Genomic DNA, 18,578 nt, shown 5'->3' with positions numbered 1-18,578 from the left:
GTTCCATAACAGCCAGCAGTTCCGAACACTCCGAACCCTCCTGAACAGCAACCGCCAGTTTGTCAAAATCCTGCACCAAAGACTGTGCAGAATACGCAGAAAAAATACCAGCTCTGAGGGCCAAATTCTATGCCGCAAATGCCCTTTTTAGACCACAATCCACCTTACGGTCAGTGGCATCAGTAGGAGCACAATCCTCCGGATTGACCGCCGTCTTGCCAATTAGAGTTGCCAAAATGGAATCCAGCTTAACGGAGGGTGGCAACACATCTTCCCCTTCCAGCAAGTACAGCTTCTGAAGGAACCGCGGAACCTGAGACTTGTCCACATCCTTCCACTCCCGGAGCACCATATCCTTAACAGGGCCCTGAAAAGGCATGGCAAACCTCGAAGGCGTTTGATATTGAGGGAACAAGTGCAAATCAGTCCCTGTAGGTTGAAAAACAGGAAAAACCTAAATTGTCCCGAACAGGCGTCAGAACCTCCCACATCTCTTCCCTGGAGACATATTTCCCACCAGAAGAAGTAGAAGGAGCGTCATCATCTGATGAAGAGGACCCCTCCGCAGCCCCTGAAGGCTGGGCAGCCGAAGAACGTCCAGGCCTGGATGCTCCAGCCTGCAGAGCACGAGACACAGCCACCTCAATCATGTCCTGAACCTCCTCCCTGGACATGAGAGGCGCAGGAGCCCCCACCGCAACCTGGCGACCCCCAGGAGTGGAGAGGGGAACCGCTACATCCTCCCCCAAAGAAGAGGAAACAATCCTGCGTCGCTTTGAAGGAACCTTTGACATTATCCCAACAAGAAATGCATTCCAGAGGTCCCAGCACCCATTAAATAATGGAGAAAGCCCCCCCCTAAAACCATATCAGCAAATGAAAATGAGGCAACAATTAGCACCAAATTACAAAAAACACGGGCAGAATCGCCCGCCCTACCGTCCAAAATGGCAAAAAACACAACCGGCACATCAGCCCAGCACGTGAGCCGAATATCCGGAAGCACAGCCCCAGCCACCATAGAGCTGACCAACTCCGTCAGCCGACTCCAAGGACGCATCTCTAAGGCAGCACCGCCTGCCCCCGGAAGAAGCGACCGCCGGGAACTCTCCACGAGGAGCTCTGCGCTCTTCGAGAGTCAAACCGATGCCCCCCAGGCCCCGCTGTGGAGGAGAAGGAGAAAGGTAAGTCTAGCGGGGCTAGACAAGAAGAACAGGAGGTGGTGGGGGTGTGGGGGGGTTTAAGAGGAAAGGAGGGGTCTAGCGGGAAGCAGGGAGCCTCATTGGTAGAAAGGAAGACGAGGGAGGGACGGGAGGTAATGGTTGCTATTAGATCTATGGTTTTGCAAATCAACTTGCTTTAGATGTTCTTCTCGCAAACGGGGATGGAATCTGTTGGATGCTGAAAGTTCAACAATGTTGTACTTTTATACCTGACAATGGTAAGGAGCTGAAGAAATATATTAAGAACATTATTAACTTGAAAGGAGACTTAAAGGAGCTAGAAGCAACAGGTGCCTGTGAAATTATAGGGAATGGATTTTCAGCTGTTGGTAAACGATTTGGAAGTCTAACAAGTGGAATTATTGGAAGCATCTTGAGACTTTTGCTGATAGTTGTTCTTTGTAGATTGATCCTGTTTGGATTTTACAAGGGATACATGAGATTTCAGAAGAGAAAAGGAGTGAAGGGGAGAAAGAAGGAGATAGAACTTGAGAATAGACAAAACATTTATGACAGTGACATTAAGCAGTTGGAGGAGTCCAGAAGATCTTTCCTGGATCAATCTCTGAGATTTTGATCTGTCTCTCTGATAAGAAAAGATTACAAATTGATGTGATGGCTTGATTCACCATCAGAGTGGGGAGGGAGGGTGGAACAGTGTAAATTGTTGTCAACCCTGATGTCACAATATTGATCTATACATAATCGTATTACAAAGTATTTCGTGTGAACTAATAGTAAATTTATGTAAAGTGGTGCACTCAAATTCAATAATGAAGTGCATTCACAGTATTGTTAGGAGAAAATACACTGTGTCATATCCTTATTAATTCAAATGTAATAATTGATTATAATTTTTAAACCATTCTCACGTTATTTGTGCATGTTTATCTTTAAAACGATAACAGTTTATATAACATTTCCACTAAATGTTGTTGATTTACATTGAGAAATGTAGTTCACCTTGTATTCAATTTTATTTCATTTTATATTAACTGTAACATGAAGTCTAAACTAAGAAAGTATAACTGACATTATGTGATGGAAAGAAAACATTATGTGATCGCAAGTCAAAGGTGCACAGTACAACATGAATTAAATGTGCCTCTGAGATGCTACCTTAGCATGACTTGGCTAGGCCTAAATCTTCTTTAACGTGAGAAATTGTTTCCCATTTCAGTTAACATGATATTTAATTGCAGGTATGTTCACATGAATTGTTAGTTTGGAAATAGATGTGCTATGTCTTATGCAAAGAGAGTCTGAGAAAGCAACCTTGAAAGGTACACAGAGACATTGAGAGAAGTCTTATTCATATGTGCTGCAACCAATGTTCAGGAAACCAAGGACAACTTCATTCCCAGTAGTATAGTGTGGCCTAATGCTGAAGTTGCAAGTTTCAACATGAGATGGGAGAAGAAGGAGTCATGTTAAAGCCTGATCTATGGTTCGTGCCCAATGGATCTTTTCACAGTATTAACCACGACTTACACTGATTGATTACAGGACAGATTCCGTGCACTTTTAGGGGTACAGATCTCTGACTTTCCCCTTAGTTCCCATGCTTTGCTGAGTGTGGCTTAGACGTACATTTAACTCTCTGAAGAAGACTCTTGACCGAGCTTCTGAAATGCTGACACCTTCCCTTTCTTTTTCACTTCCTCATCCTATTTTTGAAACCATTTCCATCCTATTTTTGCTCTTTAGCTTTTGTTCTTGTGTCCCTTAGTTAGATTCTAAATTTTTGTAGATTCAAGCTCTAAAAGGGAGATTGCCAAATTGTCATGGTTCATTTTAGTTAGTTGATTTATTTGGACCAATGTGTAAAAGGTTTGACCAGCTTTTGTTTTCTGATCACCAAATTATCTTCTTAATGTTTTGTATTGTGGTGTCTGATTTCCTTGTCTGCCTTATGTTAATGTGTTTAAACTTCTTTAGACAATTTGGTTATCCTATTGATATTCTGCATCTTTACAGCATGTTTTTAAGATTTGTTTACATTAAGCTGAGTGTTCATTTGTAATAAATCCCTTTAACTTTATTTCTGAATTGGGTTTTCATTGTGTGGTCAAATTGGTTGCACTGTTAAAACAATGTTGATTGATTGTTGCCTGATTCTCTAGTTGCACCCCTTTGCACAGATCCAAAGGTTCATCGGCCTTGAATTAGAACATACAAAACTCCCCATCACTAGAATGTGCAAATTAAAAGAGTTTGGGCAAAATACTTTAAAACTGGGTTTTGCAGATAAATATTTCAACACAAACCTACTTTTAGTGTGGAAATTACACAGCAAAGTATCTAAGGGAAAAGTCTTTGCATAAATGTGCTTCCAAAGAATTTGTGATGGTATGTAAAGGTTTCTAGAACTAGATAGAATAGTATAACCTTTGCAAACTGTAACATTTGTAAACTGATAAACTATTCAGGCAGAATTTAAATTACACCTACTTCTACTCTGATGTTACCAGCATGAATTAAAGAAGATCCTTTTCCTGCTTGTAAGCGGGAAAGATGAAACAGCAGCTCTTAGCAGAAAATATTCATTATTGAAAGAACAACACATGGATGTGTTTTCTCATTTCTCATCGTCCACTATGGTGCACGACACTGAGTCAGGCTCTCCAACGGTGTTAAACAGTCTGGTCAGAGTGGGGCTAGCAACCTACAAAATCTTTCGTAGAACAAAAGAGTGCATTTACACAGTCCCAGGAATTTCCCTAGTTCGAACGTTTAATGGCATTTATCACTTCTTCGTGTGTGATGAGGTTTCTGCAGGAACACCGCAATGGCGGTCGAGATTTTCATGGCATTTTTACGAAGGTATGTGAATTGGCATGTTTGGAATGTGCTTGCCTAACAAATGTGATTTATGAACACTGTGTGGTATTGGAACAGTTTAAGATACGTTTGAAATAATTTCTTCTAAAGGATAACCATCCTGATTTTGATGCAGTGCCTCTGTAGTGGTATAATTTATGTATGTGACATTGGTTTTGTATCAATATTACTTTAAAGAGTTTTATTAAAAATGTTTATATAAAATAAAAAATACATAGAAAGCAAATTATTGCTCTCTATTTGATCCACTTTCACATTCTTCTTTTTTTAGTTTGATGTTAGCCAGTTACAATTCACATGTGTTGAAGAGCATTTCTAGACATAACACCCTAGTTCTGTTCGTTGCTGATTCCAACACCTTCAACCTTAAAATGCCAAATGGGCAGAAGAGGAAACATTGCATTAATGATAGCAACTGTCAAGAAGAGATGCTATCTGTCTTTCTAGTTAAACTAGTTAAGTTATGCTTCTCAGTTCCTCAATAAGAGGTCTATGTGATAGAGCACATTGATCATCTTATATTCGGAATAGCTTAAAACACCACTTAAAACATTTAGTAGTGAGTACTGCAACTCAGTTTTCCGCAGCTCACCAGAACAACACTGTACTAGTCCTTTTCTTGGTAGTCTGTGTGTCATCAGTTGGACTGTCCTCAATCGGATTCAAAGAAAGGAGTGTGTTACTTTCAGCCTCTCCAAACTTGTTAAACAGTCTGGTCAGAGTGGGGCCAGAAACCTACAAAATCTTTCATAGAACAAAAGAGTGCGTTTACACAGTCACAGTAATTTAATATTTCCCTTTGTAACTGTTTAGACTACACTGTACTATCTGCAGGTGGCATTTCTAGATTTCACACAAAGATCTTTGCAAACAGAATTCTGTTATAGTGATAACGCCTTTACTGCTTACCAGAAGCACAGTGCCTTCAGGGCACACACAGCCTTCCATGGCACTGGAGCAGGTCTGGTTGGTCTCAGGGTTCTCGCATGTGCGCAGGCAGGATCCAAACTCATACACAAGATTTCCAGGACAGTAGGCAGTGTCAGGACAGCCAACGTCTGTGCAGTTCCAGGTGCCATTTGAGCAGACACTAGAAGCCAGGACCAAAATATAGATTAAAAAACCTCAACTTAAATAGTGCCACAAGTGGACACGCACCCCATATTTGTGTTGAAATCTTGCACCACTGCACAATGCAGAACCTTTGCACAATTCCTATTTTGCTGTAAATTGTATTTTGTAATAAAAACCTTATGAATAGGGGGTCAATGATATCACATAAGGGATGTTTGTTAGAATATCTGATCGAGAACATGACTTACTCCTCGTGTGAGTGTTCTCCAAGTTGTCCCCACCACACACCTCAATGTCAAAAGTTGACGTTCTGAATAATACAGCATGAGTATGAGAAGGGCAGCTAAATTTGCTTATATGGCATGAAGGAGATAAAACATGTTTGGTTTTGAGAAAAAGTGATCACCCTGACCAACCTGAGAAGAGGAAACTAATATCACACTTCAGTACACAATTGCAATGGTAAAAAGCTTGCTACTCTTCAGGAGAGAATTAATACGTGGTGAGATTGAGGCATACTGATTAAGAGTGATGTCTATCTGGCCAGTGCACACTGATTAATATGAACAAGTGGAATTAATTCATTTTCTCCACAGGAATGTGCTATCTTATTTTACCGAGATTTAGTAGTGCATAATGGGATTAGGTTGTATTCAAACAAAGTGCACAACTTTTAAAAAATGTTTTAATTACGGGTGACTTCCTCTGCAGGAGTTGAAAATAGAAAAAAAGCTGCATGAATTCCACTTCCCCTCATTGTTTAAAAAGTGAAAACCTAAAGCACACTTCACTCATAAAGCTCCTGACTCAAGGGTCAGGGTCATGATTCAAAATTGACCCATAAATATTAGCCAAGTTATGCCAAATCTCCTGGGGTGACACATCAGTATTTAGGGGCTAGCTAGGTGTAGAGAATTCCACCCAGTCCTATTTACAATCAACATGGATGGACTCCATTACCCACCCCCCAACAAAAAAAAAACCTCCATAGACGAAGTTATGCAAAGGAAACTTGTTGGCAAGGCGTAACAATAACAATGGAGGGTAAGGAAGAAGGAGTGTGGCCTTTGGTTCTAGATATGCAAGGGAAAGAGGATAAATATTTTGTGGGAACATATATAGCAAATAATTGAAAACAGGAATCCCAGTCGTCTTCCAAGGGGCAAGAGTTTGACCAGTTGGGAGGAAGGAAGGAATGGAGATTAATAACTGGCAAATTTCAAAGCCCTTAAAAAGCAAAGCAAGTTCTGTACCTTATGCAGGCATTAAACCTATTTGTTAGTGTTGAAATTTATCATGGATCCCAATTTAAGCAGTTGGTACGTTTATTGTAGCACAAAGACTCAGAGCAGTGAACATATGAACAGTCTTGGCTTTTCTACTGTTAACATATAAAACACTAAGAGACTGGACTAACACCGACTGAGTCAAATCAATTAACCATTTTTTTTGTTTATAAAAGAACAATAAACATTTTAAGCAGATAGCTGTTGTGTGGTTGGGACAGTCAATGAAATCAACCTATCCTGTGGTGAATCTTCAAACAGGCCAATAGGTTGATTTCATCAAACATCTGCAACCACTAAAATCGCCCATCACTGAAGAAAAGGGAAGGCTGTTGAAGGAGCAAATCAATCACGTAATTTCCTCAGGATATCACGTGGCCATCAAAGTAGTGAAAAGAACATAAAGTGAACCATTTACTACATCCCCCAAACATATCTGGCATTCATTTCATGTTATGCATCAGAAGGTACAAAAATGAGCACTGCCACAGGGAGAGCTGAGTTGTCTTAATTCACATAAAAAAGCAACCATGTTCAGATCCATGACCTTGATCAACACGTATTGGACCAAGTACACATTTAATATCAGGCATATGCTTTAGGCAGTCACACCTCAAAGAGTATGAGATGCATGAAAATAATAGTAGTTCTCATACCTTTTAAATTGTGATCTTCACAAACTCAGGGGCTGATTTTACCCCATCAGGATGACGTAGGGACTGCACTCCAAATTTAGAAGAATCTGCCGCCCCAACGGACATCTCTGACCACTAACAGGAACCACCATCATGGTGGTACCTATCAATGCAGTAAAGTGTGCTGTGTGGATACGTGAACATGACAGTGCCATCAGCACACTTTCAAAAACTTTTATAATCAAAAATAATCCCAAAACAGGAATTTCTTTTTGAAACTAAAATGAAATGTATGACCCTCTCACCCACACAGTCTGGGGGTTATCTAACATCTAAACGTTTTTACTTTCACTTTACACCATGTTTCTGATGTCAGTATGTGAAAGTAAAAACTGTCCATTCCCCTGCACACTCTACATTCGGTGGGTGGTCAAATGGACAAACCTCCAACAGCCAGTCCTCCGTCAGGCCATTGGAGGAGTACTTCAGCGATGGAGCTTGAGTAGTCTCTGTTGCTGACATACTGAAAGCCAGCCCTACTCTAAATGAGAAGGGTGGACCTTAAGTTTGGCAGATAGGATACTTAATTGCAATCGCAGCCAAACTCTAAATGAGGCTAATGCTACAAAGGGATTTAGGATTGCAAGCAAAGACCCATTGGAAACTGTAATACACATGTACTACAGAAAAATTGCATTAAATTCACAGTGGGCCAAAGGAACAAAGCCACGTGCTATCACAAACCCTGCAACTCATTAAAACACAGGTTTATGACTGCAAAATTGAGTTTTGGTAGGCATTAAACACATTTGTGACTACCAAAATGAGTTTACCAAGCCATAACTCATTGCAATTAGGAAGGGGGTGACTGCAGGGTGGTATCCTAATTGTAATGTGGTATGGTCTGCAATAATTATTTGTGGCCGCAATTGCAGTCACAAACTGTTGATCAGTTACTGACACCTCAAAGGAGATGGTAACTGATAGCAAAGGAGAAGATATTCCTTTGGGGCGCATACATCTTTGTGAATGGTGTTGGACACCTCAAGGGTTGGGAGTAGGCAGTGCTTACTCCCCTGATGTTTCCCAAATAGCAAACCTTTTCTTACTTAAAGGAAAAAAAAGTTTCCCATTTGGGAATGCAAATACATGGATTGTGATGAGCTGTTCCTGGCTAGCCACCATCCCTGTTTTTGTAGTCATGCAAAGGGGGTTGTAAACAGCAACCTGCCTAATTAATTTTCATCAGGCAGACCATTTTGTCATCCCTTGAGGCTGGAGATTTGGCAATGAGATTTAGTAGTAGATAGGTTGCATAGCCAAATTAAAGACTGGTTACAAAAAGTTGGTATGCAGTGTGTGACCACTTTTTGGGATCAGTCTTTTACTACACCATGCGCAAAGTTCTTTAAGAACATACATGAGACCAAGCTTTAAAAAACACACTATTGGCACATAAAAGGAAGACTATTCGTTTGACTTAGAATTTGGAAGTGAAGGTACTCCATCACAGTGGTGACTAAGTACCCACTGCCAAGATGAAGGTCAACTAACCTCATTTATAGGCAGGTGGATCTTCAGGATGTCAGCAACTTACGCTACTTTGTGTCCAAAACTGACATACCTCTAACAGGCTGACAGAGTAAGAGCTGTCGGAAGTTTGGCTATTTGACCTCCCGCCTGAATTAGAGTGGGCAGTCAAATGGCCAGTTTTTACTTTCACATATCACCATCAGAAATGTGGGAGTAAGTAAAATTACCTCCAAACCATGGGAAAAAATGTCTATGGTGAGGGCATCAATCATTTTTTGTATTTTCAAAAAGAAAATCTCACTTTGGGTTTTTGATTTCGAAAATAAAAAACAATGACTGAATGTGTGCCGGACAGCACCATCATATCACTGGTCCATGCCAATGGACAGAGAATGTCCACTGAGGAGGCAGACATTTCTAAATTCAGAGTGTGGTTGATTTGTCAGCGCGATGGAGTATTATTCGCCATTGCCCTGTCGGAGTAAAAACTGTACTTCCAAATTTAAATCAACCCTTAATTTCTGTACGGTATAGCGTCTTACAGAATGGTCTCCAGGTACAAAAACAGATAACAGGTAAAGCATATTGTTTTTCATGCACACTGGCAGATCAGGTATTACATTATGTTTTTCCTGCAAACAGCCAAGCCATATGCAATAAACTCTAGGGAGATAACCATAAGTATGTTTTATACAATCATCTGTAGACATATGTGCAGCTCCTTTCGGATGCTCATGTACATTAAAGGTACAAATAAAAAGTAACAGATGTCTCAGCATAGCCTTTAGGTACGTTTTAGGTGCACAACAACAGCTCCCTAACATTGATAAAGTACAGGATCCATTATTATCACTTTCAGCAACAAGACACAGGAACAAAAGCAAGCAAAGTAGCCTGGTTTTGATGTTTACAAGTCATTGCCTTTTTATAGTGTATAAAGAAGCACTCATGTTCAGATCATAACATTCACAGAAATTATCTAAAACTTATAAACCCACAGAATCTTTAAAATCACAGAAGCTATGAAAACACAGAATCTGTGCTAGAGTGCTGCCTGCTCCAGGTTCTGAATATTTCAGAAATAGTTGGTCTACAAGGCTATAGTCCTGCATTGGCAAACACTTTGCGAAACTCAGTACTTGGTGGCACTGGTATTTTTTAAATAGCTTAGGTAGATAGCTTAATAGTCTTCAAACTGGTTATGATCTGTATGCCTTGATGTGTTGTGAATAAAAAAGCACTGTATTGACAAATCACAATGGCCCATCTAATAATATCAGAAGTCAGTCACTTACTAGGTGATTAGTTGGTGACTAGCTTTGCCCCTCAAAGGCTTTTCAGACACTAAAGTCTGCCATGACAACAGTAGTAGCAGTAGGTGTTATGGAACTGTGCACAATCATATCTGATTTCCAAATGTAGTGATCAGTAGGGATATTTCTCACTGTGGTTCTAGATTGCTCCACTCTATCCTTACTAAAACAGACACAGACAAAAAGTAACTAGGTGCCATCTATGCTATTCTGCTGATATTAAATTGTGCAGAAAACAACCCATTTTAAACACAAGCACAACATCTGATTGTAAATGTAAGGGTGTCTCTTTAAATCAAAGGCACTTTACAGGTATAGATTCTGATCAATGACACTTGTACCTACCAGGTGTTGCAGTTCTTCTGAGTTGTGCTGCCCGGTGGGTAAATTTCTTCTCCTTGTTGGCATGGGCACATGGAATTTGGGATACACTGCCCGTTGTCGTCCAACACAAGCCCATCTGGGCAGTTGCAGCCAGCCACGCAGCCCTCCAGATCTAGGCAGGACCTGCTAGCCTCCATGCGTAAATCTGCACAGGTCTTCCGGCATGAGGAAGAGCATTCAGCATACACCTGTCCGCCAGTGCACATGATAGCTGTGGGCAATAAAACAGAGTGGTGATGAGGAGAGCAAGAGAGAAGGCTAAATCTGAGCCACAAAAAGCTTTAAGCAACAAAAGTTGACATGCCAAATATGAGCCTCAAGGAGTGTGTTAAATTGATGAAAAAACAAAGGTAAATTTGAGTGGCTGCCTGGAGGTTTGGGAAAAATAGTAACTTGGCAATTCGCTTGCTCTTACACAGCCTTATTAACTATTCAGATGCATTGATCTGTCACAAAATGACAATGGTTTACCTGATACTTGGCTGAGTTTGCCTCAGTGCTAAATGCCTTCGGGAGGCTCTTTTAGGCTGTGAGGACATCTCCTGATAATCCAATATGGCAGTTAAATGCTAATACCCAAAGCAGAAAAACAAAAGTAAAAGACAACAGTCCATACCATCTGATTTTAAAGTAGCTACACTACTTAAGGCAGCTACTTACGACAAGAGTCAATTAGATTTTCCCCTCGAGGAGAGGAGGCATTGACTTATAGTTTGGGAGGCCTCAATCAGCTATTACTTAAATTTTCACCATATACAATTAGCAGAAAACAACACTCATGTTCAATCATTAAAACCTCATCATAGTGTCCTTCTTTCAAAGATTGTGTTTGGCCAGAGGTTTGAGTTCTTTCCAAGGTCTGTATGAGTCTTTTGCGGTGTAGGGAGGCTGAGCCATGCAAGTGGAGAAAAGATGCATGAGTGAGTAACTTACGGCAAAAGGTGTGGTTCCTCCAGGGCACAGCAACTCCTTCTAGGGCACACTGCCTGGCGTAGGCAGCCATGGCACTGCAGAGGCAATCCCTGCCTGGAACACAGCCACACACATCATAAAGGCAGAGCTGGTGGTAGGGCTCCCATTCTACGAGATCATGGCAGGGCTGAGGATGAGAAGGCAGAGAAAGGAAAGATGGAGACAGAGAAAACAACATCTCATTTTCATGTGCAAAGGACAGCACCCAGTGGATCAACTCTTGTGTTTGGATGAGAATATCCTTTCCTTCCAATTACTTAAGCTATGGCTTTGAAGGAATGAACTTAAAAGTTGCTGGCTAAGTCATCAAGACTCAATGAATGGCAGGGCCTGTTTAAGCAGCCCAATATTTTCCCTAGTGTAGAATCTCAGATAAAATTGAGTGTCAACCACATGTCAGTACCCACCTGAATCTTAAAATTACCAATAATCTAGTCATAAATAACTTGTACAATAAACAGAACAGATTAAGCCCCCTTGCACACCATTCAGCATTTTAATCAGACTGAAGTTATTAACTCCAATTCTCCTTTGCTGTGAAAAATGTGCCAAAAGATTAGCATTCCTGTACAAAGCATAGTATCCACATCCCATATGGCCATTCAAAATGTTAATGAGTATCCAGTTGTCAATGTTTAAAAAGCAGCTGAGAAATCTAGGAGTGCCAAAGGACAAACATCTCCATCATTCAGCAGGTGGACCACATCACCCTCCATCAATCTTTGTACAGTCCGAAACGGAGACTTGAGAGCAGCACTGGATACTTTACTTAGCTGTAATGCAGGCAAGCTACTCAGCCACATTTTCTCAATCTTTTTCCTCAAAATCCAAATCAATTTTGTGAGGTGAAAATAAGACCATTTGTATGGCTACAGTAGTAGGTTCATCGTAAAGCAAGGACATGTCTCATTTTAAGGAAATCAGTATTGTCCTACAGGACCCTTACTAATGAATTCATACTGAAATCAATTTGGACAACAGAGTAGGGATTGCCAAGTTAAAAAAATATATAAATTGTGATCAAAAGGGCCTATTTCATGTTAAATTAATTCACAAAATTGCTCTTCTCAGTCATCCATGCTCTTTCTCAGGTTAGTATTGCTATTATAATCGATCTTCTCCCCTATTCCGCTCCAGAGCCCAGATGTGCTGGATAGCACTGCTATTTTAAGTTAGCCATTCCAAAATTCCTCTCTGTAGTCTGTGAGGTATACGGTGGAACTGTTTTAGGCCCCCCTGGTATTATTTGTCCATGGAACTTGAATTATTGGTCAACACAGCCATACTTTCCATCTTAGCATCAATTGCGCCACAGCACTATAATTTCACCAGATGTCTTCCTTACCTGGAATAGGGTGCTCTGAAGTATTGCGCATGAGCTCTCAGCAAACTCCTGGCGTTGTGTGTAAGTCCCACAGGGGTCAAAGGTGAATGCACCAGTATCAGGGCACTCACTAGTTGTCTTGAACTTGTTGGCAAAAGCAGCAACACTGGTCTCAACATCACCCTCAGGAGTGGTGAAGTCATCGTTTTGATTCCAGTTATAGGTGCCACATAGACCTCTCACCTTCAGGGAAAAAAGACATAATAGAACAATTAAACACCCAGTGAAGATTTTATTGCCTTCCATACAGCAGCTGTGGAAACCTACCACCAGATGTACTAAAATCTGGTCGTAAAAAGTGGTCGCAAATTGAAAACCAATTTTTTTTGTGACCAGAATCTTATTTTGCGAACCAACCTAATAAGTCGATTCACAAAATAGTAAAGTGTAGTGGGTCGGAGACCTATCTGCTTAATATATATTAAGAAGGCAGGTTGCGATTTGAGACCCAATGCGATTGGCTACAATCACATTGATGGAGTCCTGCAAGTGTCAGCGGACCACCATCCCTTGGTTGCTTTCCAAACTTGAGAACATTTTTTAAAGCAACTCAATTTTCTCAAAGGAAATGAGGCTGTTTAACAAAATTTCTGGTACAGTAGGCAGTGGTACTCTGCACTATTGTCTATTCCCACTGAAGTTGACAACCCGATTCACAAAGGGTAAAGCGTACAAAGGGAACCTCTTTTTTCTTTGCAAATCAGTAACAACCCAATCTTGGGAGTTGGTAACTGATCAATGGTTTGTGATAGGTCGCAGACCACTCTGCATATGATACTGAATGACAATTTGGAAGCTATGTACACAACACACTCCTTCAACACAGCAATTCAGTATCAATGTCTAAATCACTTTAGGAGTCAGTAAAATTTTACTGACTCATAAAATGGGTTTAGAACATAGCAAATAACATTTTAGCAGCCTCAAACCCTCTAATTTTGCTAATTGGAGGGTTTCAGACCATTAAAATGTTTGGTACATTCGGCCTCTGGTGATCACAAAGCAGAAACCTATGTTATGTTAAACTGTAATTTCCTTATAACAGGTGTGCTTTTGAACCAGTCGTCCCCTGACCTTGTCCAATAATGTTGTAGCCAGCCATTGTTCAACATCATAAATCTGGGAAGACTAATCTTAGGTTAAAAGATTAATTGGGGTTATAAAAACTGTAAATCCCATTTTACCAATCTGAAAGGATAGCAGAAAACATTTAAGGCTTGTGCCATATGATTCAGACATTTATTTTAAAAAACTTGCATCAAAAACTTTTTTGCAGCTTTTTGTGTAAATTAAGCATTTATTTACCCACCCTGTTCAGAGAAGCATACATGATCAGTGATGCCACAGACTCTCATTGAAAAAATGGGCTCATTGGCTTTAAAATGTGAGCTTCATTCATTCTAAACTGATGATGGTTTTATAAATATTATAACTCAAAATCCATGTTGGTGATAATCTATAACACCAAATTACAACTCCGGAATCCCATTTTCAAGCATCTCAGGTATTTTATTTGACACGCTTCAGCAATTATGGCCTTTGCTGGCAAGCAAATAGAAACACACTGATAAAGCATCAAACAAACACTTAAAATATGTACACTAAAGTCAATGATTTGGGGATTTACATACAGCCCTCGACATGTTTAAATTGTACTGAAGCACACATATGTACACATATGTTGAGTATGATACATACTATAAGAGATAAGGTCTGGGAAGAGCTGGCCCTGGCCTCATTATTTAGGGATAATGCGAGTTTTTGGGCCATTAAAAATGTTTCCTTATTTTTCCAAGTGTGACACACCCAAATTGGAGCTATAATTCAGGAGGCCCAGTGGGTGACACACTTCAAGTGTTTTTTTTTGTAACCAACTGAAAGTGGACGGCCCCCTTATGGGGCCCCGATTGTTTCCCTCAACAAGTGCAAGTACCCTTGGATTACCAGTAAATATGTAAAGGTTAAGGGATGCACCAGTCATATGGCATTCATTGACCTTTGATCTGGTTACAGGGGTTAAATTATGGAAGATTATGCAGACAACTTGGGTGGATTCAAATTTGTTCATTTTATTGAGACTTCTGCATCACGCTCTTAAAGTATTGGTCCGATATGGCCCACAAGGGGAATTATTGTCTCAAATAAAGTCCATCAGAGACGTCAGACAGGGCTGTATTTTAGCACCTTTTTTGTTTTTAATTTCCATTAACCCCATGGGTGTGGGCGTCAGCCACTGGCCGATGCCCGCACAACCTCCCTGGTGCGGGTCATGACCAGTGGCCAATACCAGGGAGGGGTTTGAAAGATTTGTTTTTTATTTAACCCCCCATCAGGAGACACGGAAGAGCTTCCATGTTTCCCCCCACTTCCCCACCCACCCTTTTGTGACGTCAGTGCACGTCACACTTGTTTTCCCCACCGGAGCAGGAAGCAGGAGGTAAGACTGCTTCCTATTCCGGTGGGGAAAATGGGCCCAAACGGGCCTCCCCACTGTGCGGGAAGGCCTCGTTTGAAAGGGGAGATTGTCCCCTTTCAAACGGGACCTTCCTGAAACAGTTTCCTGGCCCTGGATCGCAGCCGCACTGTGACCCAGGGCCAGGAAACCCCACTAGACACCAGGGATTTAACTTGGGGGGGTCCGCCCCCTCTGAAAAAGGCCACCCACCCCCATGGGCATATTTTTTTAAAATAAATGCCAGTGTACCCCTGGGGTTAAATATATATATATAGAGAGAGAGAGAGGGAGAGCGAGAGAGAGAGAGGGAGAGAGAGAGAGAACTCTATCACCTCCTCTCTCTTGTTTTTTTACTGTTGCAATCCCAAAATAACTCATGTGAAACCGATTCGATTTTCCATGATTTTTTTCTTTTTAAAGGAGCAAATTCTTGAACATATTAGGGAGGTACAAAATGATGATATCAACTACGCCATGACATTTCAAAAATCATGAAAAATCGAATTGGTTACACATGAGGTATTTTGGGATTGCAACAGTAAAAAAACAAGAGAGAGGAGGTGATAGAGTTAAAAAATTGAGGCGTTTAGAGTCAAGGTATATTATCAGATTAAAAACCAAGATCCCTTAGGGGATCAATGGGGATGAGGAATTGTACTGTCATTCATAAATATGAATATGAAGAATGATAATTTATGACTATAAGGATATAAATACAAATAGAGTCCACCAGGTGAAGGAGGATGATGATACCATGTTGACAACGAAGTAATATGTTGATGTGATTTGAGAGAGTGGTGGTACTAGACCGCCACGTTCCATAATGGATTTAAAAAAAACTCCAACAACAAGGATAGCAATCGAATTATCCATAAAAAAGTTTGTCGAAAAAATGAGGATCAAGTGGTATGTTTGTTGGGGTGTTGGCTAAGAAAAAAAATGTATCAATCAGCAGAAAAGCTTACAACTTGATAATATTATTTGATGACTATATGTGATAATATATATTTGTTAAATGTGTATACTTGTTTTAAATGGTGTTTTGGGGGTTTTGTTGATTTAGTCCACTAGGTTGGTGGTATTTATTTCTTATAGTAATTACAGGACTAAATATCCCATAATGCAACATAAAGGCATAAGAGGGTAAAAGATACATGCAGCCAAAAATCGATCACTCATTTACCGTGATCAAGACCTTGTTGATTGCAACGCGTTGGTGTTGGGTTAATCAGTTGCAGATTAAATAATTCCAAGAATCCTGTGAGTGCCGCGTTTGACTTTGTGTCAAATTTGTGTGAATTTATATACAGAGAATCGGTCCTTCCCTGGCGTGGGCACCGACGATTTGAGCACGCCTGGAGGGGACCAATTGCTGGAATATATAAATGTATATATATATTTTTACATTATTTTTTCGCCACCAGTTCTCTTGCTGTTGTAGCTTCCGTCGTCAAAGCAATGCACATACTTCAACTGACGCGTTTCAACTGTAGCTTTTAGGCAGCAATAAAAAAAGTCAAGTAACTCTTGTGATTATGTTTCTGCTACAAAAGGATCTGACTTCTGTGTAGTAGCAGTTTTGATGCCATAAAGTAGCGCAGAAGGTTTATATGCCTACTGCAAAGATCAAATCTGTATTTTATGTAAATAGCTGAGTGGATTAGTAAAGCCAGCCATTACCTGTGCTATAATACAAATTAAATATACGTACAAGGGAAGCTATGGAGAGATGAAGGGCACTTTTGCTGGGTGGTAGAGAGGGAATCCGAGGAGGAGGTCATGGGAGTGGGATCACCAATAATGATTGTTGGACTGGGCGCCAGAGGCATTAAAGACTGTGATGACTGGTATGTGACAAGGTGAAGTAATAGTGTGTCTTTTTTGTTTTTTTGAGTGTCTTGAGAGAACACTCTGATTGAGGGAAGAAGCGAAGGTAAGGTGACTGACCTTTACTGTTGCACGCATCACACACACACACCCACCAGCAATTTTGTGACTGTCTATGTAGGCTAGTGTTTTAGAGTGAGAGTTTAGCCAGTAGCAGAGATGGCGTCTTGTTGGATGATTGCTGCTCAAGCCCTAACTTGGGTTATAGAGGACAGCTCTAACGTAGGATCAGAGACTGAGACAGCAGATACTGAGACAGCATCTGAGGGATAGGACAATGCGCAGACTCTGGGAGTCATTTTCCGGACAACTCCTCTTCCAGTGATTCTTAGGGAGGTGATGAGGACAGTCCTGCTGTCCCTTTGCAAGCACAGTCTGTGCAAAGGGACAATAGCGGGTTAGCCCAACCCAGAGAGCAGGTGCATGTGGCAGCAAGCACAGTGAGAGTGCTCTCTTGGGCGCTCCCCAATTTAGTTCAGCTCCAAATTCCACCGCCCAAATCGTATTTTGGAGACATCAAAATTATCTATCACAAAACAACCTGGTTTTGTAAGGCAGGCACCAGCATTTTGGTCCTGGGTTCGGCGGCCATAGAGGGAACCCTACCAAACCCAGACTTTTCTGGAAACTGGACACCCTGGGGAGTCCACAGAGGTGTGGCTTGTGTGGATTCCCCAACGTTTTCTTACCCAGAATACCCTGCAAAGGTGAAATTTTGAATAACAACTCTATTTTTTCTTGCATTTCTGTCACACAAACTACAGGAATATGCTGGGATCCACAAAATTCCTACCACCCAGTGTTCCCCCCCCTATCCTGCTAAAAACGCTACACAACTTGAGCGCCTGTGCCAAGTGCTTGGGTCAGGAATGGATCACCCTAGGGTCAACAGTTGCCCTCATGTAAAGACTAACATTGACTGTTGTGTGATCCATTCCTGACACGGACACCAGGCCTACCCACACAAGTGAGGTACCATTTTTATCAGGAGACGTGGAGGAATGCTGGGTGGAAGGAAGTTTGTGGTTCCTCTCAGATTCCAGAACTTTCTATCACTGAAATGTGAGGAAAAAGTGTTTTTTTTTTGCCAAATGTTGAGGTTTGCAAAGGATTCTGGGTAACAGAACCTGGTGAGAGCCTCACAAGTCACCCCATTCTGAATTCCCCTAGGTGTCTAGTTTTAAAAAAATATATAGGTTTGCTAGGTTTCCCTAGATGCCGGCTGAGCTAGAGGCCAAAATCCACAGCTAGGCACTTTGGAAAAAACAGGTCAGTTTTCTTTGGAGAAATGTGATGGGTCCACGTTGTGTTTTGGGGCATTTCTTGTCACGGGAACTAGGCCTACCCACACAAGTGAGATACCATTTTTATCGGGAGACTTGGGAGAATGCTGGGTGGAAGGAAGTTTGTGGCTCCTCTCAGATTAACTTTCTGTAACCGAAATCTGAGGGACAAGTGTTTTTATGCCAAATTTTGAGGTTTGCAAAGGATTCTTGGTAACAGAATATGGTAAGAGCCCCACAAGTCACCCCATCCTGGATTCCCCTAGGTGTCTAGTTTTGAAAAATGCACAGGTTTTGTAGGTTTCCAT

The 18,578-nt window shown here is 41.0% G+C and overlaps 1 protein-coding gene across 1 annotated transcript in view; it reads right to left on the bottom strand.

The window, feature by feature from the left end:
* The window catches only part of LOC138261625 (SCO-spondin-like), a 1,514,343-nt gene that overhangs the window by 1,346,124 nt on the left and 149,641 nt on the right, over window positions 1-18,578 (bottom strand). The window contains exons 16-19 of the mRNA XM_069210750.1: window positions 12,607-12,828; window positions 11,223-11,388; window positions 10,251-10,500; window positions 4,974-5,154 (exon numbers count right to left, since the gene is read on the bottom strand). Coding sequence (XP_069066851.1) covers window positions 4,974-5,154; window positions 10,251-10,500; window positions 11,223-11,388; window positions 12,607-12,828 — 819 coding nt within the window. The remainder of the gene's footprint in view (window positions 1-4,973; window positions 5,155-10,250; window positions 10,501-11,222; window positions 11,389-12,606; window positions 12,829-18,578) is intronic.

The sequence above is a fragment of the Pleurodeles waltl genome, chromosome 10, assembly GCF_031143425.1.
Source record: "Pleurodeles waltl isolate 20211129_DDA chromosome 10, aPleWal1.hap1.20221129, whole genome shotgun sequence".
NCBI classification, from domain to species: domain Eukaryota; kingdom Metazoa; phylum Chordata; class Amphibia; order Caudata; family Salamandridae; genus Pleurodeles; species Pleurodeles waltl.
Note: the sequence above shows the minus strand (reverse complement) of the source record. Positions and strands in the feature narration are given on the sequence as shown.